The 27,743-nt window shown below is 39.3% G+C and overlaps 1 protein-coding gene across 7 annotated transcripts in view; it reads left to right on the top strand.

The window, feature by feature from the left end:
* otofa (otoferlin a) overlaps positions 1 to 27,743 on the top strand; it is a 76,102-nt gene that overhangs the window by 23,667 nt on the left and 24,692 nt on the right. For 3 of the 7 annotated variants that reach the window (XM_027284447.1, XM_027284448.1, XM_027284446.1), the window contains exons 4-11: positions 9,100 to 9,199; positions 12,180 to 12,379; positions 20,417 to 20,455; positions 22,499 to 22,572; positions 23,286 to 23,412; positions 23,698 to 23,752; positions 24,849 to 24,980; positions 27,663 to 27,725. In XM_027284447.1, coding sequence (XP_027140248.1) covers positions 9,100 to 9,199; positions 12,180 to 12,379; positions 20,417 to 20,455; positions 22,499 to 22,572; positions 23,286 to 23,412; positions 23,698 to 23,752; positions 24,849 to 24,980; positions 27,663 to 27,725 — 790 coding nt within the window. Of the gene's footprint in view, positions 1 to 9,099; positions 9,200 to 12,179; positions 12,380 to 17,321; positions 17,360 to 20,416; positions 20,456 to 22,498; positions 22,573 to 23,285; positions 23,413 to 23,697; positions 23,753 to 24,848; positions 24,981 to 27,662; positions 27,726 to 27,743 lie in introns of those variants that run through there. The other 4 variants (XM_019271164.2, XM_019271168.2, XM_027284449.1 and 1 more) reach the window with 2 other exon arrangements.

The raw sequence follows: 27,743 nt of genomic DNA on the forward strand, positions 1-27,743 counted from the left end.
ACTCACTTTGCAACACAACTAGCCTAGACAATCAGACTTTGTTCAGTCTGGCATTGTGTTCGTGTTGGGCATTTTTTGTCGCAGCTGGGGTGGCTTTGAAAATATTGTTGTTGAAATTGTGTTGGTCCAACATTTCCCAGACTGAACTTTAGTGAAATATCTCAAAAACTTGATGAATTATGAATTGCCATGAAATTTGGTGCAGCAATTTGCAGTTCCCAGAGGGTGCATGCTTCTCCTGCCTTTTCCTTCAGGAAACTCTGATTGGCCTGGTTGCTTTTCTATTTGTGAAAGCAGATGTCTAAAAGCACCAGACCTTTTCTGAATCAGACGTGTGCAGCAGTTTGGAAACACAACGTGACACTTGATTTTCATTATTCTGTTACAGCAAACCAAAACAACCAAGGACTGACTGAGCCAGTTAAACATATGTATGAAGTACTTTGCAGTTTTCAGCACTCAAATAGTGGATTCAAGTTTTCCATTAGGGAATTAGAGAGAAAATAAGCAAGAAGAAGAAGACAAAAATATATTGTGTTGCTATTTTTAAACCAAATGCAGTTAAGAAACTTTTTTTATCTACTGTACTCACTCACTCCTTGGGAACGCCACAAACTCAAATGCATGTGCACGATATACACAAACAAGTACGCCTACATTTAAAGGCCACCCACTTATCCACACACATTTGGACACACACACACACACACACACATAGAAACAACCCGACGCACACTTAAGTGGGTAAATAATTCAGCGTGAGTCATAGCTTGTGTTGTTCTCACACCTGCTCCATATGTCCACAGGGTGCATAATTTCCAGGGTAACTGATCTGCTTCATCACTGCCGGCACCAACACACTGTAAGGCCAGTGTGTCACACCCAACGACCACAAGTGGGATCACATTACCACAACACAAAGAGAAAGCAATGATGCATGATGGTCTCTGTGCTGTAGTGGCATATATTTTATTATCTGTTTTCCCCCGTGGCTGAGAGATATGCTTTTATATTATGCACACTATCGAGAACACTGTGTGCACTGTGAGCTACTGCACACTGGAACAAAGAGGTCATATGATTGGATAACCTGAGGTCACTCACTCCCAGGTGGTCCACAGAGGAATATCAGAAGATTAATTATTAATGGTATTTTTTAATCAGAAAAATGTCCAAATCCAGGGGCTGAATCCTCTGAAGACATTTCTACCTCATCACAAGTTATGGACAAGTTAATTGTGACATGCCTGGACCTTCACTTTGATTTCTTTGAGATTGGAAACCCATTCAAATCCTTTGAAAGACCCACCCCCAGAGACATTTTATCAAATCAAAGATCCATTTGATGACACTGACTCAACTGCTTGGCTGTCTTCTAGAGCCTCAAAAATCCATTGTAAAGGCTCAGTCATCTCTGGTCTTAGAGATGGGGACCAGCTAAGGCCATCTTCAATGCAATATTCATTTGAATGAGACCGGTCTTAGCAATGTTGCCAATACAGAGGGCTCTGCCAAAAAAAATGCAACCATCCAGCAAGACTTGGTATTGATCTGTCACTACGTACAAGCCCATATTTCTGGTGGACTTCTTTGTAATGTGAGTGCTGTATTTCTCCTGTTTACCTTGCAATCAGTACAATGAAAGATAAAATAGTCACCACCATCCTTCAGAGTGCTAAAATCCTGTCTCACAGTTTTACAAACCACCCTGCAAAGTTACGGTGTTTGATAAGCCATCAGAGTTAAAGACCTTTTACTCTAACTGGACTTCCTGGAGATTATTTCATGTCTTACCATCACCTGAAGCAACACGTTCCACCAGCTCTGAATGCCTGCAGCGTTAGAGGCCTCTGACTGAGAATGAGGGTAGGAAACATGTGGCTAATATGAACATAAAAACTCTGCAGTGTTACCAGGTGCCAGGTTATGAAGTGACTAAAACATGGTTGCTGAGTTCAAGTCAGTCTGGCGCCTGAAAGCTTTTTCTTTAAGACAGTGAAGGAACAGTGAAGAGTGATAATGAAGAGAAAGAAAAGGTTAATCATGCTGCTGCATAGAGCTCTTTCAATGAAAGTGTAAAATGGAAGTGATTTATTATTTTTTCATGCTATTAAAACATGGTTGGTGGTGGGTTCAGTCCTTCTCCCCCTGAGGAGGTGGAAAGGTTGGAAACTCCCTGTTCTATATTATTCTTTTGAAATAAGCCCGTTCATTGATTAACACGGGTAGTGTAGCACCGTTTATCACAGACAGATTCATAAATCAAAGGTTAGGTCACAGCAGCTTGTGCCTTTACCAGATAAGTGCAAGACTGATAATAAGTGCCGTAAATCTGTTTTATTTATATAATATTGTGTAATTCTCATCAGTACTGGTGGTCCCAAAGAAACTAAAGAAACAGCATCAAGACAGATAGCTTCAACAAACAAGGTGTTTGCAATCACAAAATATAATTGTAATCAATATGAGATGGATTGATCTTGCTGAATCTTTGAGAAACTAGGCTCTGTTGTGATGTGTCAATGCCAGCCTTGAATATTAAAATGTGTGTCTGTCCTGCTCAGCAGACAGAATAACTGACACCAACCTGTCAGGAAGATCAATATGGGTTTTAAAATTCTGTTGGTCTTTTCTCTCCTTTAAAAAACATAAAAGTCAGCAACACTTTTGAACTACTTTCTCTGTTGTGTTGAGAGCAACAATTCCAATATTTCAGACTTTCTTAGATAAAACTTTTCCTGTTTTATTTTTTAAAACTACTTCAGAGTTATATGGTACCCTGTTTCCTCTCAGGTGAGATAAGACTGTTTACAATTCACATGGATGCTCTTTCCTCAGCACCAAATCTAATCTTCCCCTTTAGTAATATTTTATTTTATTTTCTTCATGAGTTTATCTTTATGGTTTTGATTTAGTCATAGGACATAAAATGGTAGCCCGGCAACAAAGTTTTTCTGGCTCCAAAACTGTATAATCCCTTCATGCCGTACACACGAGAGTCAACAGTGAATTGTTTTGTGTTAAAATTTGAGCTTACAGACATAAACCTCTTGGAAACCTTGGCCTGGCTTTCTCATGCCTAAAGCATTGAGATGAATACTGCTGATGGTAATTTTGTATTTCACCAGAAGCGTGAACTCATTTTTGTGATCTATATTTCACTAACATTCATCCATGCTTGCAGCTCAGTTCTAGGGAAGGTAGATAAAATCAATAAAGACATTCGTGATTCCCAGAGGATGAATCCAGCGGACTTTGGTAATGCCCTGACTTTTCCTCTAGCACCGCGAGGTTCAGTCAGATGCCTCGACTATCGAATGGTGTGCCATAAGATTTAGTGCAGACATCCCGCTCAGAATAAATCTGACCTTGTTGCATCCCCGAGGGAATTAAATCCAGGACATGAGGGGAGCAACAATATTTATAAAACCCAGAAGGGACACTGGTGAGAGCAGAGCAGAGGCCAAATAAACACACACACACACACACACTACAAACACTGCAGCAGTAACAGACCTCAGGCCAAGATTTCAATTTGTCCAACACTTAATGAGCAATTACCTGCAGAACAAATGACATTTCCGTCAGCTTAAGATGTACTTCATGTTACAAGTAAGATGCTGAACATGATAAACATTAAACCTGCTTAGCAGCAGCATGTTTTAGTTCAGGCGACCACTCGGGATGGAAATCAAGAACAAGCTCCAGTTGCAAACTGTTCCAGTTTGTTTCAGATCCACAGTATGCCTCTGAGCTTATCAATTCTTTTATCGATGCTGGTATGTTTTTCGGATTGTTGTGCATTGCAAAACAAAGATGTCAAACTCATACATCGTGGAGGAGCGGAAGAAGAAAACATCTTTCTCAAAGATGACATCTCTGCTAGTTGTAATATCAGTTAAATCATAATTTATATGCAACATAGGCTCAAATTCCAGGAAACTGCTTCCCAACCAAGCGTCACGTCCATTACAGCAAGTAAATGTCTTGTTCTAATAATATTAGTGCCATGCAGACATGCTTTGCAGTTTTTTTTTCTAAAACCTTAATGGAAACTATTGCTATTTTCTCATTTCATCCACTTTAGATGATGACAGACATACTGCTGTTGCCGCTAGCACTCAGACTCGCCCATCAATCCTCAAACAGCAAAACCTTTTCACACTCGCTGCACATGAAGAGAAAGTAAACAAAGAAGCAGCTTTTGCACATACTTTATTTCTACTCCGTATTCAGAGACAACAAAAGAGTTGAAAACCTGTGTGGGCCTACTTATTTTACACACAGAAAATTGAACAGGAATCATTGAGGAAATCAATCAAGAGTTGAATGGGAGAGCAGAATCGATAATGACATTGGTATTGATAAAGTCTTATGAATTCCCATCCCACATCACCACTGTGTAGCACAAGCACAGCCTCACTGTGCCGCTAGCTATGTTATATAATAGCTCGTGTCATTACATTGACAGGTGACTTGAGGATGAAAGGTTTTCTCATTGCAGGATCAATAAACACATGAAATAGGCCGGTAATTTATACATTGCTCCGTTCATCCTTTCCTCTTAGATGCTTTTGTGCCATGATGCAAATTTAACATCTTAAAAAATGACATTGGATTTGCTACATGGGTTTTTTTATTTGTTTTTTTAAATTGACATTAGCCAAAAACAGACATTTATTTTCAGTTATTTTATTTCTGGCCATGTATATACAGATGTAGTATCATCAAAATAGAGGTGTTTCCACCTCAGAAAATATTTGTCTCTCTTAAGTACCACTATTTTGACAGAAAAATCCAGCAGTGTAACTAATCATGGATTTATGTGGGTACTACATGAATGAACACGTCTACGTCTATCTTGAAACAAGATGTGATCCCCTAGTTTAATTTAATTTAAGTACCACTACAGGAAATCGAGAAGCACTGGTGGTACTTGTTACAGAGGACCAGTGATCTACAGCATCTTTACATCTCTATCATTTCCTCTTTCTCTCCCTCTACAGACTGACATTCGAATGAACTGAATGTAGGTCATACTGTGTTTACGGCAAACCCAGTTCAGCAAACCAACAAACCAAACAAGTCTTAATGGCTTTTTCTCTTGTTTGTGGTTAAAATATTATGCTGTGTGTGTGTGTGTAGAAATGCTGGAGTATTGATTGCATCCAATCAATAGATATTTCTGATTTATCCTTAAACACCAATGAAAGACATGTTTGCAGAGTCAGTTTCATATCGGTGTGTGTCTGCTAGTGTTGAGCAGTGCTTGGCTTCTCTTCAAGCTCATCAAAGGTCAAATCACACACACACACACACATACCTGTCACGTTGTAATGTTTCCATTTCCATTTCACACCGTCCTCCAGCTGAGAGACCAGCAGCTGTGCTGGATTAGTGCGACCTTGAGAGCAAGTCTGTGTTTTAAAAAATATATTTTACATTTCAAAGCTGCGCTCACCTCTTTTTTAAATTCACCTGAGCCAGAGAGTTCGTCATAGTCACGGCTCGATTTGTAAAAGAGACTCGAGGAGAACAAAGAGAAATAATACAAATTGAAAGGGAAGGGAGCTTTAAATTATAAAATAGATGAAAGTAAATTGTTTGCAGGACGTCAATCAATAATGAATGCCGCCTTTTGAAGTGCTAAAAAGTGAGCCAGAACATGATAGGGCCTGCTCAGTTCAATTATTCAGCACTTGTACACACATAACAATGACTGACCATTTGCTTTTCTAAGTAGCCCTGGACGTATTGATCCAGGGAGAGAAAGAGTGGATTATGCTTCAATGAGTTAGTGTTTTCTGTGATATTGCTTAGAGCTGTGGAGGTTTCTATTCAACTTCATCTTCAAAGAAAAAGTTAACTGCACTAAACCATTGATATCCTCTCAAGTGATGTCAAGCTTGTAAAGTTGAGCATAAAGTAATTCAGACGGGAGATGCACCTTCACAAAGAAAGCATCTACTGCCATCTGAGGGGAAGCACTTACTTACTATTGAAGAGTCGAGTTCTGGTCTAGTCGAGTCTAAATTTACCTCATTATTAAGTTTTGAAGCTCAGCTGATAAATGTAGCCTCACTTTCTACTGCAGCTTGAATTCATCACCATGAACTCCAGAGGACAGAAGAGGTATAGGTGAGGAGAGAGGAGATGGAGATAAAGGAAGAGAGAGAGAGAGAGAGAGAAAGCAAGACTAGAGAATTCATGAGTGCTGGCAGGATGCAGCTACTGCTTGGAGGACACATATTGACGCTAGAAAAAGCTGCATCCGCTGGAGGAAAGGAAATGCAAACAAGATATCTCACTCACCTCTAGCCAGTGTGGAGACTCGAACTCACACTGCATCAACACGGTGCATGCTCTCTATCAATTGCGGTAATGTTTGAGACAGTAACGAATATTTGTGAGCAAAAACAGCATCAAGAAGACGTATGATTCGTGATGTTCACACAGTATGAGCACATTTCGTTCATGCGTTTACATATGATTGATTTTGTGGGCCAGTTAGCCTTCCCGAAGTGGTGTGAAATCAGGCATCTTTAACCAAGTCACTCTCATCTGGCTGTCAGTTTCAATTGTTCTGTTGGGAAGCTCATCGTTTGCTGCGATCCCTGCAGATTTCTCCTATCTACAATATCTATGCGTGTGTGTATGCCAAGTGGTAAACTATTGATTGCATGCACTTGTGTTATGATATTACATCTCCCTGCGGACGCATATCCAGCTAAGTGATTGTGTGTCTGTCCTTCCTAATGATTGTCTCGTTGCCCCATTTTAATATGTCTAGAACAGAGCTAGTGACCATTATGGTAGAAATGCCATACGTTTGTAGTTCATTGGGGGCTGTGCCGCATGTTCTTTGTGTGTAAATGATTGCTCGGCAAACAACACACGGTTTTGTGGGAAATTCTTTAAATTATTCACCAGCTCTAATTGGCTAGCTGAAGAGGGACTGTATTGGGTTTCTTCCCACTGTTATGGTCTATGAAGGATCACTGAGCTGCATGGAAATTAACCTCATGTCTTATGATCATGTATGTTGCAACAAGTCCTATTCTGGCGTGTTTCCAACCATGACAATGAATAAAGTACTTTTATCCAAGCCCAATATTTCCATTAACCAAGTCAATGTTGTGCCTAAACCTTAAGCACGGTGCTGTCACATCATAAAACTGATTTATTTTATTTTTTTATAACAGTTTTAATGGAAACAGACAATGTCAGTCAGGGCACCATCATTCTAGAGCGTACGATTGCAGAGTTGGTTATGTGATGGTTTAAAACTACCATTCTAGACAATATAGACCTGAACACACTGTTGCCCATAAAGTTGAAATATAATATTTTTTCCCTCTTCTCATTAAATAATTGTGACAATGTGATTTATTCTTGATAGATAAAATGTATCTTCTTAAAACTTTATTGATCAATCTCTTCCAAACATATATCAGGTCAAACATATAACATAGTAGAAATTAAACCACAATCAACCTCTTCTTCTTCTTCTTCTTCTCTTCTTTTCCCTTCAGGGGTCGCCACAGCGAATCAGTTGCCTCCATCTAACCCTGTCTTCTGCATCCTCTTCTCTCACACCAACTACCTTCATGTCGCCTTTCACTGCATCCATAAACCTCCTCTTTGGTCTTCCTCTAGGCCTCCTGTCTGGCAGTTCAAAACTCAGCATCCTTCTACCAATATATTCACTATCTCTCCTCTGGACATGTCCGAACCATCTCAGTCTGACCTCTCTGACTTTATCTCCAAAACCTCTAACATGTGCTGTCCAAACGATAATCAACCTGATGTGTGTAAATAGGAATAAAAGGAGGAATGTGTCTTTTATGGGCAACAGTGTAAAGAGCTTGAAAGTAGGACTTTGGCTGACATGTGGCATCAATTGTTCATTTGTTTCACGTATTATCTGAGCTTTGAAAAAAGCTTAGTCATAATTACGACTTGGATGATGATAAGAATGCCAAATATGCTGAAATAATCCATTCCATGGGGTTTTACGTGCTGGTGATTGGTGTCCAAATATACAAATCTTTTAATTTATTCTGTTAGACTTCATTTTAGTTAATATAAAGTTGTGAAAGTGTTTTCTTTCAATGCAAATGTAGAGGGAAAAAAAGCTACGTGTTGAGGTAAGATCACAGAGTCTCTGAAGCCTTCGGCTTTACTTTTAAATTAAAACAGAAACTTTCCTTTTCTCGCTTCAAGTAACAGCAAACTTTAGAAAATAAACCCTTTTCACTCAGTGTGTTGTGTGAATGAAATGTGTGTGTGTGTGTGTGTGTGTGTGTTACTTGTCCTTGGGGGCATTGATTAGAGCTTAAGAGAGGTGGCTGAGAAATGCTGCCTGGTGGTGAAATGTATTGAAAGCTTTGGAGAATTAGTTCTCTGTAATATTCGCAGCCCTAAGTGGCACAATATGAGCCGCTGGAATATTTCCTTTTACGTGCTACCAGATAGCACGTAATTTCCAAATCACGATAATTAGAGACAATAACAATTATGCTAAATTGCGACTCCAAAGTTTTCGAATGTGTTCTTAATGGTGCTTATTGTGTTGTTCCATATCTCAGTTCCGTGCTGAGTGAATAGCAAAAGAATAACGATGACGATCAGTTGCATACGAAATGCAAAAATAACAAAGAGGTGATGCTAGGTGAAAGTAAGAATGATTGACTGTGTGTGTGTGTGTGTGTGTGTGTGTGTGTGTGTGTCAATTTGAGCATCCTTTAAATTGCTTTGACGAGTGACACACTGCAGTGAGCTGGTGACAAAGGCAGTATGGCACTTGCTCAACGTCTGTCACAGCACATACTCATCACCTACAGGTCTAAAGCAGTCTGTTCATGACTCTATCACTGACACACTCCCTGCGAGTGGTGGAGAACAGATGTTTTTAGTGAATATTTGTCTGTTTACATTTAGTGTAACCGAAAGAGTCAGACAACTAGTGATGTGACAGTGGGATTATAGATTTACACGGTTAAACAGATGGGTGAAACAAAGGACAAAAATACCATATATTGATGTAATCCGTGTATTGATTTCTGTTTACGACGACTCTGTTTTTGTGTCTTCATGCAGGCTGGTGGGGACTTTCTGTATGGTGCTCCAGAAGGTGGCTGAGGAGGGGCACCTCGAGCTGACCGACACTCTCATCGATGATAACAACACGTCAATAAAGGTGAAGCTAGATGCTGCGCTCCGTCTAGAGTGTCGCCAATCTACAAAGGTTACACTGTGGGAAGGTTAAACGTTTGGAGAGCCTGTTCATATCTCTGCACTGTTTCTCATTTAATGAGCAATGCAATTACTCTCTTCACAATTTGTGTTTATTTGCCCCAAACAACAAATACACCAAATGAACAGATGGCAGATGTAGCTAGTTGGCTGAACATGTGTTTGTGTCTGCGTTAATGTTTTAATTATCCGTTCAAATTCACCACAAATGAAAACGTGGGAAAAGTAGGACTTTATTTTATTTATTTTTTTGGTTGGTGGAGAACAAAACAGAGCTATGTGTCTACATATCTGCTGGAGTTATAAATAAAATGCTGTTTTCCAACATCTTCACCAACAACTTCATGAGGAGAAAACCACTGACAGAATAAAGAATGGACAGCGTATTCATGACGTCACCCACAGGTTTCTGGAGAGCTGTTTTGAAACTCTGTGGCTCAGACTGCCAGAGCATGTTGGTAATCCTGCCTCTTCCGCCTCCCAGCTAGTCTGAAAATTGGCAAGCCCGAGGCGGACTGATGGACACCTGGGTGCTCAAACGAGCCATACCTACCTGTCAATCGAAGCATCCATGCTGTTAATTCTGCATAACTTTAAGCCTTAATATAATTTGATCAGGTGAGTTCTATAAAATAGACCCTCAGTACAGTTGTCATGAACAGGGAAATTAGCTATAGAGACCAAAACTGTTTTTTTTGTACCAGGCTGTAAACATGTTTATTTCTGCTGTGGGCTTCTGCTGGGACAGTTTTTGGCTGCTTGGGGAAAACATATGGTGTTTAAGTTTTGAACTGCATCAATGAAATCAATGAATGCATGTTTAACAGCTGCTATAAGGACATCCAAAATGAGGAGTAAACGAAATGTATACAAAGCCTCAAACTAATACTGTAGAGGCAAAGAACTACATTTAAAATTGTCCAACATTTCCAAAAACTTATAAAATTATCTCTCATCTAGAATACTTTGTGACTCGTAACCATAAAAACGAGTGTGGGGTTTAAATATTTAACTCATATAGACAGAACATGGTTGAACACGTTTTTTCCAACCTTAAAGCTTCTTGAACAGAAAATTGAAAGGACATACTAAAGTCCAAAAACAACTAAATGTTTACAAAAGTTGAAATCAAACCTTTTATAATTATGAAATGATACAACTTACCTCACAGCAGTGGAGTTAAAATAAATCCCATTAGGCAGTGAAATGCATTTACAAGCAAATGGAGAAACGTTAAATGGAGGCATCAATCTTCCCATGCACCTTCAGCGGTGGCAATAAGAGAAGTAACAGCCATCACCTGGCCTATAAAGACGCCGCCGTTCAACGAGCATCTGATGGAAATACAACAGTCTCTTAGCAACATCAGCACATTAGAACCCTTGCCATTAACATTAATTCAAATATGTGGTATTGATTGGAAATTGTGTTTAGAACAACTAAACAGAGAGCGGCTCAGGATGGATGTATAATGCATATAATGACTATGATTGGATATGTGAGGGAGAACTTAACAGTATGAGGTTTGAAAGCACCCCAGGGTGCAGAGTTATGTTAGTGGAGCTTGAAGTGCTGATGTGATGTTTCTGAGATGATAAAACACAGCGTGGAATTGCTCTAGGGATCACACACACACACCCACTCACATACACCAACATATGTGTGAGAAGCTTACCGTGATCACACATCAAAGCATACATGCAATTAGGAGAATATCTGTACATCCCTGCTGGAAGGAACTGGAGAAACTAAATCCACCATCACCTGAGAGACCTTTTTTTTTCAGCTGCACTGGTGTTGTTGCCATAGCTACAAATCTAACTCCCATCACCTTGTGACGATGCGAGGAAGAGGAGAGTGACATATACAGAGAGAGAGAGAAGAAGGAAGAATTTTCCCCTCATCCGTCTTTGTCAGTAGAATAAACTGGCCGCTCCATAATAAAGATGAGGTCATTGTCAGGAGGATAATATTTGTCCAAACACGAGTCCCCACAAGACACTAAAGACAAACTACAGTGTCACCATTGTTTCCTGGCCTGGATTAAACTAAAATTCCCTGTCAGTCTAAATTCTCACTGCAGATACCGAGGAGAAGAGATGATTTATAGTGCTGTTAAAGTTTGTCGCTCATGCCGAGAGCTTTTTTTAAACAAAATTAAATGGATGCTATATACGTAAGACTAAGCCTTAAGGCATTGGCTGTTCTGTAATTTAACTGGGCTAGTTCAGATCGGTTCATAAATATCCTGTGACAGTGCCACAGTGTGTGCAGTGTCTCTATATTGTAGTGTATTGTAGTATATTGTGTAAGTATATGTACGTTGAGTTTATAAATTAAATTTAAAAGCAAAGAAAGAAAATGTTTTATACACAAACACTATGTAAAATACTGTACACACCCATGTATTAATAATAATTAATATTCATTAAATTCAGAATCATCAGAATGTGTTTTTCATACAGCGATAATAAGGATATTGAGGGGAACATTTCACATAAAATCCTAATGTCAGCCTCATTGTAGCTCTAGAGGAAAATGTTTAATGGCTATCCATTTTAGACTTTCCAGCTGGCAAAGTCTAAAATATAATAATAGAACATATATATGTATATAATTATTGATAGGGCACGTGGAAAGATTTAATCAAACTGAATTTAATGAATAGTTTGATATGATTTGAGAAGCCTGTGCTCTTCAGACTTTATTAAAGCAGATTAATTTAATTATCTTGACAGCACACAAACTAAAATGATATTAGTGTCAGGGACTAACTGTGCTGTCAAATTTGTTATTGTAGAGTTTCTAGATTAGACATGTCATAAAGTCCTTGGAAATAATGAGATCTATTCAACAGGTAGAGTCGACCACCTGTATAAGAAGTGACTGTCTGCTGATGAGGCTTATTTTCATTCTGTTTTCAGACCAACGTTACCATAGAGATCAGATACCAGTCGATGGATGGCACAGTGGGAGTGTGGAGTGATGGGGAGTTCCTGGATGTTCCTTACGACCGAGACGGGATGTTTGCCTTCGAAACCGACAGCTTGCTGTCAGGTCAGAGCCACGGCTCAGGGACTTCTCCTGGGCGATCCTTACAGGGATCCATACCGACCTTCAGGAAGTGAGTCAAACATACAACTGTCTAGATGAACTAACTCGATTAAATGACATTACAGTGCATCAGGCTGTGAAATGCTTCTGGGTTTGCCTCTGAATATTAAATTAATGTCTCGCCACAACAGCAAACAAGTTGTGTTGTTTTAATTATGTGATATAGTTTTTAACAGATAATTAACAGCACTACTGATGATAACTTGAATATGTTGAGGTTGACAGATGAATCCAGAATTCACACACCGATGAGGCTTCATGCTGTCCAGCTGATGTAACATCTGTCACTGTGGTGGAGGCGCACATGTAGGAATCCTAACAATAGGCAGACTTATCAAAGAATGTGGTGGCAAAGATGCCCAAAAACCAAAAACCTCCTATTGCTAAAACAATCTATGAATCAGCAGAGCATAGAGTATATTTTGTAAACATGTTAGTATATGATGCAGATGTTTGTGCAAAGATGTTATTAAGCGATCAGGGGTTTTGAAGTTATGAACAGCTAGCATCTAAAAGTTGTATTATCTCATAAGACAGATTTGAATTTGCCACTTTAGAGGTGTGGGGAACATCCAAACGTATAGGTGCTGTGGAGTACTGCTGTTGGTTGGGGTGAAGACTACAAGATTACAGAAATCTATGGGTGCGGAGTCAGAAAGGAGACCAGACCTGAACATGTTATAGGGGTGTGATGCTAAATCTGACTTTGTTTTAAGTGTACAGCATGTGGCGATATATAGCTTGTTTGTCACAAGCAAACATTCAAATTGAAATGAGAAAGCAGAAACATTGTGGCTAAAGTCGTACAGTCTCTCTACAATTTAGAATGTATCACTCATCGTAGTCCATCATCATAGACAAGTAATCCCATGGTGTACATAGTTTTATAGATTTATTCTGAAAAATTGTAAAGTCCTCCTCCCCACAGGCTGCTTTTGACTCTGTGCACTGTCACTCGGTTTTCGTGTTTTTGCTGAATAGCATGTGAAATAATCTGTGGGTGGTATCGATTTCCACTGAGACTATCTGCACAGCCAGACCCCTAACTTCATCATAATACTCATGTTGAATGGGCATGTGAGAAAATGTGTATGTGTGGGCCTGAATGCAGCTGTGCCCTTGTTTTGTTTTGCTGGTTTGTTTGTTGGCACTGACGGCCTCAGTTGCACTGTCTTATGGCATAAAATTAAAAAACTGTTCAGGGTCTTTCGATGTAAGAATGAGAGCAGCCCGAGGAAAACAACAAAACTCGACTAATCTAACTTTTAGAGCATCCCACGGGAGTTATGTAACAGACTCAGTGTTTGGATTTGGTCGACAAAGAAAAAAGAGCTGTGGAGAAATACTGTAAAAGGATTCAATAAAAGTGGGATGAGAGTAGTCACCAAACTCACGAAGATAAAACTTTTATTCAACATGCAGTATGTCAGGTTATTATTGATGCTGTATCTCTGGCACTTACATTTCCCCACGTTTCATCAGGTAAACAAGCCCTGTGTCCTTGCTGCCTGGCGATTGCAGCTGTCATCAAGCTGCCGTGGTTGCAAAGAGCTGTCAGTCAGACTTTGCAGAGGCTGCTATAGGGCTTTAGTCTGAAAAAAAAGTGAATTGGTTGCTGAGAAAATACCAATAACTTGCAGGCTAGCCAACAAATCCACCTCTAATACATCTCACACCATTGCTGGACAGACTGACAGGCTTGTGAGAAAATGTTAATAGCCTTGCCACTTCTCATCCCTTCGTCTCATCCAAACCCTTTATATCCTGAATTACCAGCACCTCACTTTATCTCTGCTCGGGAGACTTTCAGGATAAAAACTTTCTAAAGGTGTTTCATTGTGTGCTAAATTCTGACACTTCACAGCCAGTGTTAATTGTTTTTGTTCTGCTAATGGAGCAATAACGTGCAGGAGATAATAATTGGGGATGACTGTTTTATTCCTCTAGGGAAGAGGAGGTGGAGGAGGAGAGTGTCATAAACAGTTTAGCCTCAAGGTATTTCCTACATCCTTCCTGTCTGTTTGATTTTTCACATTTTGGTTTGTGGTTTTGTGTCTGTTTTACTGCCTCTATTAGTATTTCACAGTAATGTCACGTAATTTTTCTTTAAGTAAAACCAGTTATGTGTCCCTCCCAGGCTCGAGTTACCATCAGTCTTTGTGAGACTTTTTATAAACAGGATTTTGTTTCACAAACACAAGCTCTTCTATTATGGATTATTCCCATGCAGTATGATAACTGCTTGGAGTGAAAGAACAAATACAAGAGCTGTCTACACCAAGCTCCACCCACTGCTGTCTGTTTCTATTTTCTATATTGTATTTGCAGCCTAAAGGTCATGTATGCTGCTTACAAGAGATTTGGGCTCTGTGCAGTTTTCATATATAATTTCATTATAACTCCACAATATGACTGCAATAGAGTGTAGGTGGCTTGTTAAAGCATATTGGTTTCTCCTCATCCCCTTAATTGAGTGAAATTGCACCCGAAGTTGACCATCCCACTGCTACCGCCTCTAATTTCTCCAGCCTCTGCCTCCCTTCACATTGTCTCCGGAACTGCGAGATGATTTATGGTGGCGCCCATGAAGCATTTTGTGCTATCTGTACCACCACAATAAGTCGGCTTTGCAGGGGTTTTGTTATTCTTATAAATAAATCACCTTCTGCATGGTTTTACTGCCAGTGAAGCAGATCTGCTGAATAGTTCATGCACACAAAGAGAATGGATTTAAGGCTCCAGTTGTTATTTGATCTGCAGACATCAAATACTGGAAAAAAAACAAACAGTGAGATGAAATGAGGTTTGCACATTGGATTGTCATCAGAGAACACGTCTGATCTTACAGACCCTAAATGAACCTGTATTGCCCCACTGATAGATATTGCTGTAAACAGCCTTTGTGTTTATTCAGAGCATTTAAATATGCATGAATCATTTGCATCAAATCAACACTTGATGGGGACAGTTCAGCCTGAGCAAAGCTTCTGTTGAATGGATAATTCACTGAAACAAGTAATGAATATTCAGATTTTTTTGCCAAGTGTGTGATTCATTTGTCCATCAGTGTAAACTGCTGTGTCTTCAAAGACAGCTCCGGCATCACATGGTGATAATGCACCATCACACAGCACCATGGTGCAGGTGGTGTGTGCTCTTTTGTCTCACCTGTCTTTATCTCAGCCGGTCTGCTCACTGCAGCACTGACCAGTGTTCCCACGCAGCCTGGAAAACCTGGAAATCTATAGACTAGTTTTTCAGTCATGGAAACACCTGAAAATGGATTAAAATTACCTGGAAATAAGCTATGTTGTCCTGGAATAACCCCTTACACTATGTAAACTCCTATGTAAACTTAGGTGCCTATTTGTTTGGGACTCGTCTATCTGTAACGTAAGCTGCACAGTGCGCTGAAAAAACGTGAAGTGCAATGGATTTGTATAGTTGCATGAACTATTAGATTTCTATGGCTGTGGCATGTAGGGTTTAGAGGAAAACTGTGGTCAGTCAACCCCAGTGACCCCGGTGGAAACAACAGCTGTGGTGAGAGCAGCCAAACACACCATGAAGGCGAGCTAACCAGTAATGATGCTGAGGCACTTCATTATGAAGCCTGCATCATTAGAAAAGAAGAAATACATTTTGTTACTTTTGCTTTTTTTGCCATTCTTATTGGTCCGTAAAATTTCACGACATCACATATCTGACATTTGCTAAGCCCCGTCCCCTTAGTTACTGTTGCTACACCTGTCAGGATGTCCTTATGCAGATATAACTTAAATCTCTTCATTTTTTAAAACAATGAGTTCTTTTTCAAACATACATTGACAAAATAAATCTTGCTGTTATTTTGAACATCTATTTCTCTGTTTTTCTGTGTCTGTATTGAGCTGGTCAAACTAACATTAGCTCCACAAGTTGATTTGGTTGACTTTTTCCAGATGATATGTTTTAAAATGAGAACTGAGAAATTGACTTGGAGTGTAAACTTCCCTAAATTGAATAAAGAGCAGGACAGAGCCGCTAATGTTACCCTACACTCTGATACTCTGATGGCATCCGGGACCAGCTACCAACATAGTAAATGTGCTCATTGTAAGTACTTAGATTTTTTTAAATTACCCTGTAACCTCAATCACTACTGTAGTTAGTTTGTAATGTGCTCCTCCTTTGAAGTAACGCACCATTACTAATGTAGATAGTGAGCTAGTTAGTCGGCCATCTTAATGTTTCCAGCTGTATTTAGGGCAGCCTTAGACGAAATGAGACGAGAGAAATGCAGTAACGCAGTAGATCAGGAGCAGTCTCTTGGTTTGCAAAGGTCTGATGCACAGTAGCGGTAATGTGTTCGGTGCTGATGCTGAAGAGGTCGAGCAGCTCTTGAGGCTTACCACTGATGCACAGTTTAACCTATTCCTGATACTTTTGGTCCTGTGTTTTTTGGTTTAGGAAAGGCCAAAAAAAAGTCAGTAATCCACTAAGCCCTTGTCAGGAAATGAACCATTTTCAGATCAGCGGGTCGAGACATTGCTGATACGCTGTAATCCCAGATAAGGCTTTATGGAGTCCGTCTCAGTTTAACACTCAACGATAAGTGCCATAAAAATAAGAAAAGATCAAAGTTTTTTACGGTCAAATAAAAATGTGTTTTTTTTTCATTGCTTTTTTATGCTGTGTTGTAAATGATCTGAACGATATATTGTTTTCTGTCTTCAGCTGTTCTCGACTTGTTACCTCTTGAATTTTTGACAACCCTTCCTCTTCTCACATCGCAGTATTCTCTTGAGGGACTGCTCTGTGTTGTCAGCTCTGCTGCTGTGTTTTGGTTTGCAGTGGTTCTTGTTCTCAGCTTGTGTGTGATAGTACAGTCTGTAAATTTGAACACTGCGAGTGAGCGAGTGAGCAAGTAAGCTCCTCTCTGTTATTTTTCTCTTCCAAGCTCTGATGTGGGAGAAGAAGACGACGACGACATGAAGACATGTCTCTTGGGGTAAATCCCAGTTGCTGCATCACCTTGTGTGTTTGTCCCAGATAGAAGTTGTGAAACACTAGGATGTAGAAGAGTTAATTTTCTCATAAGAGAAGATTATTTAGAAGATAATGAAGACAAAAAAATGCTTTTGGTGTCCTGTAGACATCATCAGGGATGTCTAGAAAAAAAGCAACGTTTGGTCTTTAAAAGCCTTCGAAGCAGACAGGATGAAGCTATATCGTCCAGGGATTTCTTTCCAGCCGAGTGATGCAATAACAGAGTAAAAAATGCAAGACTTCTTTTTGGAGTGAACATTAAAATTTAAACAGTAATGGATGTTCATAGAAGAACTGCATGTTGTGTAATGTACATTCTCCTGCTCCTTTCTCCCTCTTCATTTTCCTTGCCATCCTTCTCCTTTGTCTTACTTCTTCTGTCTGCATTATGTAGATGATTCATCCACACAGACACACTGAAGTCTAATTATTCTACAGATAAACACACACACACACACACAAATAAACACATAATATGGCCCAAAGATTTTCTAAATGTTATGTTTGCTCTAAGTAGGTCATGAAGGCTCAACGCAGGCTTTTATTTTCGGGTGTGACGGCATTAAACTTGCATAAGCTTCTATCTGTGTGACACTAATGAGGTTAAAGTTAGGAGCAAACACTTGCCAGATCACAGACAAAGAATATCAATTAACTTTCCTCTAGGCAAATGAAGTAGCTACTCAAAAGCACTTGAGATGAGATGTCACAGGGATAAATAATATTGATGTCCTGAGCAGCAGGGGAAGAAATCTGCTAAAGAGATAAAGTATTTAGAGACAGAGAGAGTGAGAAAAGGGACTGCAGAGCATTCAATAAGGTTTCAGGACAGACGGTTCTGGTTTAGTGAAACTGTGCCATCAGGTAGAGCTGGCTTTGGTTCAGGGGCTGCGGGATGCACTAAAATATGTGCATCCTATCTATGTATGTAAGAGAGAGAGAACTGGTGTGTAGGGTATCTCATTGAGCTTCATTCAGCAGAGTCCGCAGAGCAGAACATGTGGTATATGCCAATGAATTATTGATCGCTGGTGGGGTTTTTTTATTTTATTCTCTACATGAGAGTTTGCTACGGTGGCTGAGAGAGAGAGAGTTCAACACATATTAAAACACGTGCAAATAAACAAAACAGAGCACACATCTTCACTACTTACAATATTTGGCAATGTATGTCACATTTAAACAAATTCTGAATAAATAAGCAGGAGTCTGGCAGCATTGAGTGTGTTCAATTTAAAGTAACTCCTCAGTGCAGCCATGCAGCAAGCTAAACACACTTAAGGTTAAAGACAGGAGTTCGACATTTAATTTTTTACTGGAAACGGGTGTAAAACTGAAACAGTTTTGGTTTAAAAAAAAAAGTGAGATAGAACACAAGACAACAAGAGAACTGGAGTCAACTTATGCCATGAAACACCAGTGAAAGAACATAAATTCTCTAATCAGAAGTACATTAATTAGGTATTATAGTAAACATAAACATAGTCGACAAGAGCAAAACAGTGCAATAATAGCAAGCTGGAATGTTATAGTATCTATGTTGTACCATTTACCATACACCAAAAAACTTTTACGTCAGCGCCCGAGTTATAATTCTGAGATATTTGGAATTTCTGACAATGACAACATCTCCCAATGTGAGGTATTTCTGTTCTTTCCATAGCTCTGGCATTGTGTGCACGCAGCATACGCAACAAATTAGCCTGAGGCAGCTAGTATAATGGCTAGATTCATATATAGTTGTAAGAAATTGTGTTTCCTACAGATAAAAATAGCTGGAAAATGTGATTTCACTGAGCTGAATACCGCTTATGTTCTGAGCTTAGAGATTTGTGGTTCTCAAAGGATGCTACAAACATTTGATGACTTTTTAATATGATGCATTGCTGGTAATTAAAGTACCCAAAAGTATATAAAGTAGTATAATTATCTCAACCTTAAACAACTACACCACCAAAATGCATCATGCACATGAATGTATCAGTAATATTTAATCTAAAACAGTATATAACATGATGTTAACATAAACCAGTGCCAGTAATTTTCTGCAAAATACTTTCTGCACCTACTTTCAGTTTCGATACTTTAATGCTTACTTGCTGCTACTAATATGACCTACATTCAGGAGTCTTACTTGCAGTGGAGTATTTCCACGGTGTGGTATTAGTACTTTTACTGCAGACATGTCCGTGTTTGACCATCTCACCATGCTGTGAGAACACAGCAAGCTCAGATCTCTGGAGTTAACTGCCGTTTAAACAACCACCCACAGCTCCTTATCCCACTGCTTGACATGTACATTAAAGATGAGTTGGTAACGGTGAGGAAAATGTTTTATGCACCCTTTGAAATCCCTGTTTTATGGAGAAGATGGAAATCAAGCTGCCAGGCTGTGGCGAATAACCTTCATCTTTGCTGCAATTTACACATGTAACGTGGCAATTTATTCATGCTCTCATGTATTATTGATCCACACACATTCATCACCCCAATACATTACAGTACAGTTCATTTTTGCTTTTAAGCACATGTGCATACGTTGCCTGAGTTCTCTTGCATACAATCGTGCATACAATAGTGAGCTTATTATATGTACAAAGCTTGAATGAGCTTCATGTCTCCTTCAAGGTGTTTGTTTGCGTGTGTTTGGTTGATGTGCAGTGCTTATATGTTACAGTTTATGAGATAGTCACTGATGCTTTTATGATCATTATTTTAGATCAAATGAACACAAAGAAAGAGGAAATATGTATAACATCCATCAAATTCTCAAATTCAAGCTACTTTTTCTTTATAGACTTTAAACTTTACATGCAAACTTTAAAATGAAGTGTGAATTTGCTCAGTAATTGGAAACCTGTCTCATAAACTGAACTTTCTCACTGACATCTTCGAAGGTTACATTGTGTTATTAAATCAGCACAGAGAGATGGCTTGTTTCAAAGAAAACTTTGAAGGTAAATGCTGAAAGAACGTGTCTCTGATGTTTGTCCTTGTATTTCTTCTTAACTTGGCACAGCAAAGGAAGGGGGAAGAAAGTGAAGGGAGTGAAAGACAAGTAAGTCAGATACTGGTGGCTCCATTTGTGTGTTTCTAGAATTTCCAGTGACTGTCTTCTCTCTTGGTTGAAAGTTCTTGTGCAGAAGACTCATTCCTTACTGCTGGGACAGCTGTAGCATCTCTTTGTGCTGTAACATCATGGTCTGCCTACAACTGCTGATACATGTTGACTTTTATCTGTTCCGGACAACCTTTCCTCACATTTTCCTGACATGAAATTTCTCTTAGACACAAAGGAAGAAGTGGCATGACTTCGTTACAGTGCCAAGAACTTTTTAGGGAGGAAAGTTGGGTGAGCAAAGTGACTGACTTTGACACAGAAGACAAATAGACACTAAGGTGAGGTAGAGTTAGTTTAAGAGTGACATCCCAGGGACAGGTGAGCTGATTTAAGGATGATTTTGGATGACCAAACATCTTCAGTACAAAGGTTTATTATGAACTGTGGAGGCCACTGGACTTCTCTGCAATCTTTGGTGTTGTACAAAGCCCAACCCACTCCACCCTCCTCCTCTTTCTGTATCTCCAGCCATGCACCTCCACCTCCTTCTCTCTCCCTCCCCTCCTCTCTCCTTCATCATCCACTCATCTGTCCAACTGTTATCTGCCTGGCTGGTCTGGACTATCTGCACCTGACAGGTGAAGAAAATGGAAATATAGTTTAAAGAGAAAAGAGAACGAAGGTTGGAGAAGAATCTTGTCTGGGGGGTTGATTTATGGTTATTTTATGGTGATCTGACCTCCCTGTGGAGTTGAGTAGGATCAGTGGTGTCTTTTATGTGGTATGTATGAAACACATTTTCACACATTTTGTGTGTGTTTGTGTTTGTTTTGGTGTTTTATTGGATGAAACATAAATTGAATGAGACACGGAGGTAAATTGGATCATTTGTGATTAACAAGGGCTGCATCTCCAAATATTTATTATCAATAGATTACTTGATTAGATCAGTTTTAATCGTCAGAATTAAGTGAATTCAAGGTAACTTTCAAATTGCTTTTTAATTTTCTGTTGACTGTGAACTGATTAATTGACTCATTTTTTTCCAGCTCCAATTTTCAAATCTTACATTCGAAGATGTCTTCCAATATGTTCTTCAAACGTTTTCCTTCATGCACGGATAATTTGATAAATTTTCAGCCCATCATCTGAAAATATTCTGCTCAAACTGTGCTTTAAAGGCATGGCTCAGAGTCCAAAGAACATATCCTTCAGTGTGAATGGCCTTGATTTGATTTGACTGGAAAAGCTTTTTACCTTTATTTTGATGAGTGATCATTTGTCTTTTCCCGACTTTTATTCCAATTCATGTGGCTCCAGGCTTTTACTTTCACATCTCTCTTGGCACTCAGCCATGAATTTATCAAACGAGACATATTTTTCTTTAGAACCAGTTCTTCATATTCTGTGAAATGAAGTTGAAGTTTGCCTCTAGAATAATGGTGGAAAAGATCAAAGCAGAAATTGAACTCTGATACACTCGACTCTGAATGCTTCAGGAAACAAAAGGAAAACCTTCCCATTCATTATTTCCCTGACATGTATCCATATCCGCAGCAAATTGGACGGTCACACTCATTTTTAATTATTAAGGCCCCTCATTTGTCGTCCTGCTGATGACATCACAAGCTCTTTGTTGTTGTGGTGATATGTGATCCAGATAATATCAATGTGGAGACATCGGATACTCTTGTTTTGTGATTGAGGGTCTGGAGAATTGTTGGTGATGATGGCGGGAGGGGCGGTTAAATCCATTGGAATTAAATGTCTAGCCGAGTTACAAAGATGTCTATGATGTATGGACGTTATGGTGTTGGCTTACATTTTGATTATGTCTGCAAGTGGACAGCAGGGTTTTCTGCTCAAGTCAAGTTTGATATTTAGTGTTGTGTCTACTGATGGAAAGTAAACTTAATGAGACAAGGATGAAACTGCTTAATCTGAGGATGGATCTGCAGTGAATCAGACACAAGTTCACTTTCATGATACAAGTTCCCTCTCCTTTCTCCTCCCGTCTGCTGATCCTTTCTGCTCCACCAGAGCGGGGAAAGGAGTTTTCTCAGCCATGAAGCTCGGCAAGATCAAGATCTCTAAAGATGACCACAGGAAAGGAGGTAAAACTACAAACAAGACAATGTCTGACCCCAAATTAACAAAACTTCAGTGTGTTGTCATAGAAATTCTCATCAAACGGTGTGAGACTGAAATAAAGACTTCAGTCATACAGAGTGTGTGCAGTCTGTAGGATGAGAGACAAAAGGTTACACATGAGCAAAGCGTTTATCAGAAGCTATGATGGGTAATGTCATTTTCTTCCCACAGTGTGACTCTACAGGAGACAGACCAGTTCCGACATTATATGACATTTGTCATAGTGCAAGGTCACAAACAGTTGTCTGGAACATCCTACTCTTGTAGAGATACCACAAGGCAGAAAAACAGGAGAATAGGATGACTCTGGTGACTATGAGAGACAAAAACAGCCAACATAGCAAGTTTATAGAAGAAATAAGCATGTAAATGCATTTAATACATTTCTATGAGCACACATCTATAATTTTCCATCACTGTGTTAAAGTTAATTTGCCTTTTTAGATAGCTGGAGGAAGAATTCATGTCAAATGCCCTCTATCAAGATGTTATTGAAGAAATCTCTGTCACACTGCCAGGAGTAAAATCTGGTCGAGAACTTGTGAATCATTTTATCATGGAAAGGCCTTAAAGTACAAAAGTATATAAATAGAATTTAAAAACATACTGGAACCAGCCTGTAAAATTATATTATATTAGATGTTAATTGTTGATTTACTTCATTTCAATTGTCCAGATGAGCCGGCAATCCTCGACATGGAGGACCTGGACAGGAAGGCGATGCGTCTTGCTGGAACGCTGGACCCCGACACCATCTCTTTGGCCTCTGTCACCGCTGTCACCACCAACGTCTCCAATAAGAGGTCTTGCACACAAACACACACAATATACACACCAGCACACAGCAGGTTAAAGCACACAGCCTTAGTGGCCTGAGTCAGTCCTGAACATCTGAAATTGCTGATGCTACAGGATACACTGAAGCTGGTTGGCTGGTGGTATCATTTAATAGAATATATTTCTAAAAATAGATGTGTTCAACCTTGGAAATGGAAAATATGGAAAAATGAGAGTATTCATAATTTTCAATTTCAAACCTAGACTTGAGTTTGTGCAACTGTCCGCTGATTTCTGTTGAATTTCTTCAGGTCAAAGCCAGATATCAAGATGGAGCCGAGCTCTGGGCGACCGGTGGATTATCAGGTGTGTGTGATTGTCTGTGTGTGTGCATAAGCACACTTTTCTACCTACATATCCCGGTGTATGCAGGTTAATTGATGTGGCTTAGTGCAAATATCAGTGTCTTCCTCTCCACTAGTTCTCCTGAGACTTAAAATTATAATGCCAGTGATGCTTTAAAGACCAAACACACAGAAGAAGTAAAAATCTAAATTGTCAAATAGACTTGCTTTTTTTCTGAGTTAGGGAAAACATTGATATCATTCTCACATTTGTGTCTTGAGTACAGAGCTCAACGTAATTAACATCTTGGATCTTGTCAGTTAATTAATAATCTGTCACTATTTCTTGGCGAACAGCTGAGATGCTGCACTGAAGCACAGCACACAACTCCCCTTAAACCACACATTGTTGTTTTTGTATACAGATTAGACTAATGAGATACAGTGTGGTAATTACCTTCAGGGGCACTGGTAGACAGAACTATGTCCTTTGACAGGAGACAAGCTAATGAAGTTTACAGGGGGGTTATGTATCAGATATTAATATGTCTTTGTTTTATTTAAAATCATGGCTGTTTGTCTGCTGTCACTACCACAGTGTGAATCCATTCACCACCACTTCACTGAAAACACGTAACAGAATTATTGTGTGCAACTGTCCTCCAATGCTAGCCCTTGGCCTATTTTTCATGGCCTGTTTTATTTAAAAACATGAATACATTTAAACACCAGACTGCAGTCTTTAGTGCAATTGTGGGCTGCACACTCATCCTCTCTTTTATTTATTTTCCTGTGTCCTTCTTCGTTATCTACCGACTAATTAAACCAGAGGGATATATTAGCTGGATGTATAAACCTTTAGCTTCGAAGTAGTTTGTCTCTCAAATGCTACATTACTTATATATCTAATATATCTGGCAAAAGCTCTCACCGCCTGGAATCATCATCATTAGAGGTTGTGAAAGATTGATTTGATTGTTTGTTTTGCCTTTGAATTGTCCTCAGGGTAATACGAGTGTAGTTGCATGATTCGTGATGATAGCTTTGCTGCTATTGGAGGAAAGTCAGGTTGTTTAAGCTTTCAGAGTCATATCTAATGTGCTAATGTCTCCCATCAGATCAGCATCACAGTGATTGAGGCCCGACAGCTGATAGGCCTCAACATGGACCCCGTGGTGTGTGTGGAGATTGGAGATGACAAGAAGTACACGTCCATGAAGGAGTCCACCAACTGCCCGTACTACAATGAGGTGAGAAGTTTTAAAAATTCATCCTGCAAGACGACAATGGGCCCTACTAAATGTCAGCTTCACTCTGTCCCTCTTTTATTCATATACACTTTCTCCCATAAAAATAATTGGAAGTCCAAGACTGATCTCTCAAACCTATGCAGTATTCTAGTCATGCATTTATGTTGACTTAAACTTTAAGTGATATTTGTTGTTGAAGCAGGTTGAGATTAGATCCAGAATAATGTCACTTTAAATTAGGCTCAACTGCAGTGGCCAAAGCACCAACGCCATGGTGCATAAAATGTATTGTGAACAATGGTAATGATTCTGTTACCTTAGAATGAAACTTGTATCCACCATGTCGAACCACAGTAGCTCAAAACAAACAAAGACTTACTCTAGTTTGGGCTTTTTGTGTTTTTCGTCCACTGCCATTTCTCCTACATGCTTGGAATGAGAGGATGAGGCAACAGGGTTGCAGTCACTCATAACTTACCATGCTAGATGCCACTAAATCCTACATACTGGTCCTACTATAATACATTGTACTTGTATATGAAAGTAGTGATGATCCTACAGAGAAATATTACCTGACTCTTAGCTCTACAGAGCATTGAAGTGTCTTTAAACTTTTTGTTTTGGTCCAGGCTCACTCAGTTTGTTCTTTGTATCAACTCAAGAAGATGATATGTCAGTGTTTACAGCTTGTTTCAGGTGCCTGAATGTGGCCAAATAAAATCAGTTAATGAAGGTTTACGAAAATATCAGATTGCTATAATTACCCTCACAGTAATCACACGTGTGATTTATTCAACTTTTATAAACAACAAAGATAAAGCAAAGTAAATGTAGCTCATGTCAGTTACAGCAGGTGTTTTCTTAACATGTAGACATCAGTCAATACCTTTTTCCTGTTCTCCTGCAAGTAGACAGATTTCTGGGACCACAGCATGCACAAAGTAAAATTCAGTGTAGAGAGTGTCAGAGCTCTCTTTTGTGGTTAAAATGTTGTAATGATTTGTTGACTTTAAAATACTTCACATCAAGTTCTTAACTAGAGTTTCTGATAGCTCACATGTTCCTGAACAGCAGTGTCTCTCTTGGTAAGGTGGTGTTTGTTGTAGTGAGGGTCATGCAGAGCTCAGCCTCTGGGTTGTGTCCTTTAGGGAGTGACAGTTTGTCTGCGATCGATAACCGCCTGTTTGTCTGAAAATCCCCCGTGGACAGACAGCTCAAAGTAATAGTTCTTCAGGCTTTCTCTCCTCTTGTCCGGACTCTTTAGTTTGTTCAGAGTAAGTGCTGCCAGCTTCACAGTTCTCTGAATAATAACCTGAAATTGTCTGTAAACTACAATCATCTCTGGTCTTTTGAGATTCACTGATAATGCTGCATCATGCTGTAAAAATATAATGTCACCCCATTTTACTTGCTTCTTTTAGAAGGACAAAAGCTTACAGCATAGGTTATTAAGTTAGTGTGATTATTTGGCAAAGTACACAGAAGTCATCTCAGTTCAGCACTTTTCTTCCATGTCACTCGTCTTTCATTTAGTATGCATATTTGATCTTTTATCTCTTCATGGGGCCCAGAGCCATAGCTTCAAAGTGCTTTGAAGTGTTGCTAACATTTGTCATTGGAAATTCAAAGAGCTCAATCACAATGAAAAAAAAAAACTTTGTTTGCTTTTTGTTTTTGATATTGAGTAAATAATACAGAGTCGATCTAATTTTTACTTTTTTATCATATCTTTATTCATTTTCTTCTGCATAATTAATCTGCACAAGCACAATATCTCTCATATAACCTAAACATAACCTGCACCAGGTTTTCTTTAAAGGTTTTCTATATTGTTTTATTTGTTACAATATAATATACTGTATTGTATAATGGTTGTTGAGAAAAGGAGTGGAGCAGATGCTGTAGCAGGAAGCTGAAAGAAACATTTAGACAGCCTCTCTTCATCTCCAAAGTACTTAAATTTACAGCCTGATTTCAAGCAGTAGCACACGTTTATGTTGTGGTTATGAATAAGCTGCAAAACACCTCTGAAAAAGTACCAAACCAACTGTGAGTGACGCAGGGAGTTGGTGGTGGCTGCTCACGGAGGGGGGCTTTTTGTGCCTGTGCCCAGGGACCCATTACCAGATAATCCATCCACAGTTGAGGTGTCGCCTGCAGCAAAGTCAATGATGTACGGTACAGTTCTGTAGGCTCTGGCTGTCCTTACTGTGGTGGAACAAATATGTGTGTGGTTTGTCTGTGCACGCAAAAAAAAACACACACAAAGTACAAGAAATACAAACTGATCTCATGAGACAAATCTGAGATTTGTGCTGTCTGTGTACCCTCAATATTTGCTGCCTGTAGTAGTGTTGCACCTAAGCTGCAGTATAACCGTACTAATACACTGACACTTAAAGACACAATGACTTTGATGTCGAACTTTAAATCATCTATTTCTTTTCAAACCACTCGTCTTTGACTTTAAAGAAGTGAATACTTCAGGGGCTGGAGCTGTGATGTGGTTACAATATCAGCTGATTATAATGAAAAGATGAGTTCCTTAGTTGAACTATACACTGATATCTGAATATGAACGTCAAAGTCATCTACAAACAATGGTTTTACTCCCGCAGCGAATCTAAAAGAAGAGTGAGCGAATACATTTTAATGGGCATATGTTTTCTTTGCTCCCTGCAGTATTTCGTCTTTGACTTCCACGTCCCTCCTGATGTCATGTTTGACAAGATCATCAAACTCTCAGTAAGTACACCAAAAGTA

Source organism: Larimichthys crocea, chromosome XI, assembly GCF_000972845.2.
Source record: "Larimichthys crocea isolate SSNF chromosome XI, L_crocea_2.0, whole genome shotgun sequence".
NCBI lineage: Eukaryota > Metazoa > Chordata > Actinopteri > Sciaenidae > Larimichthys > Larimichthys crocea.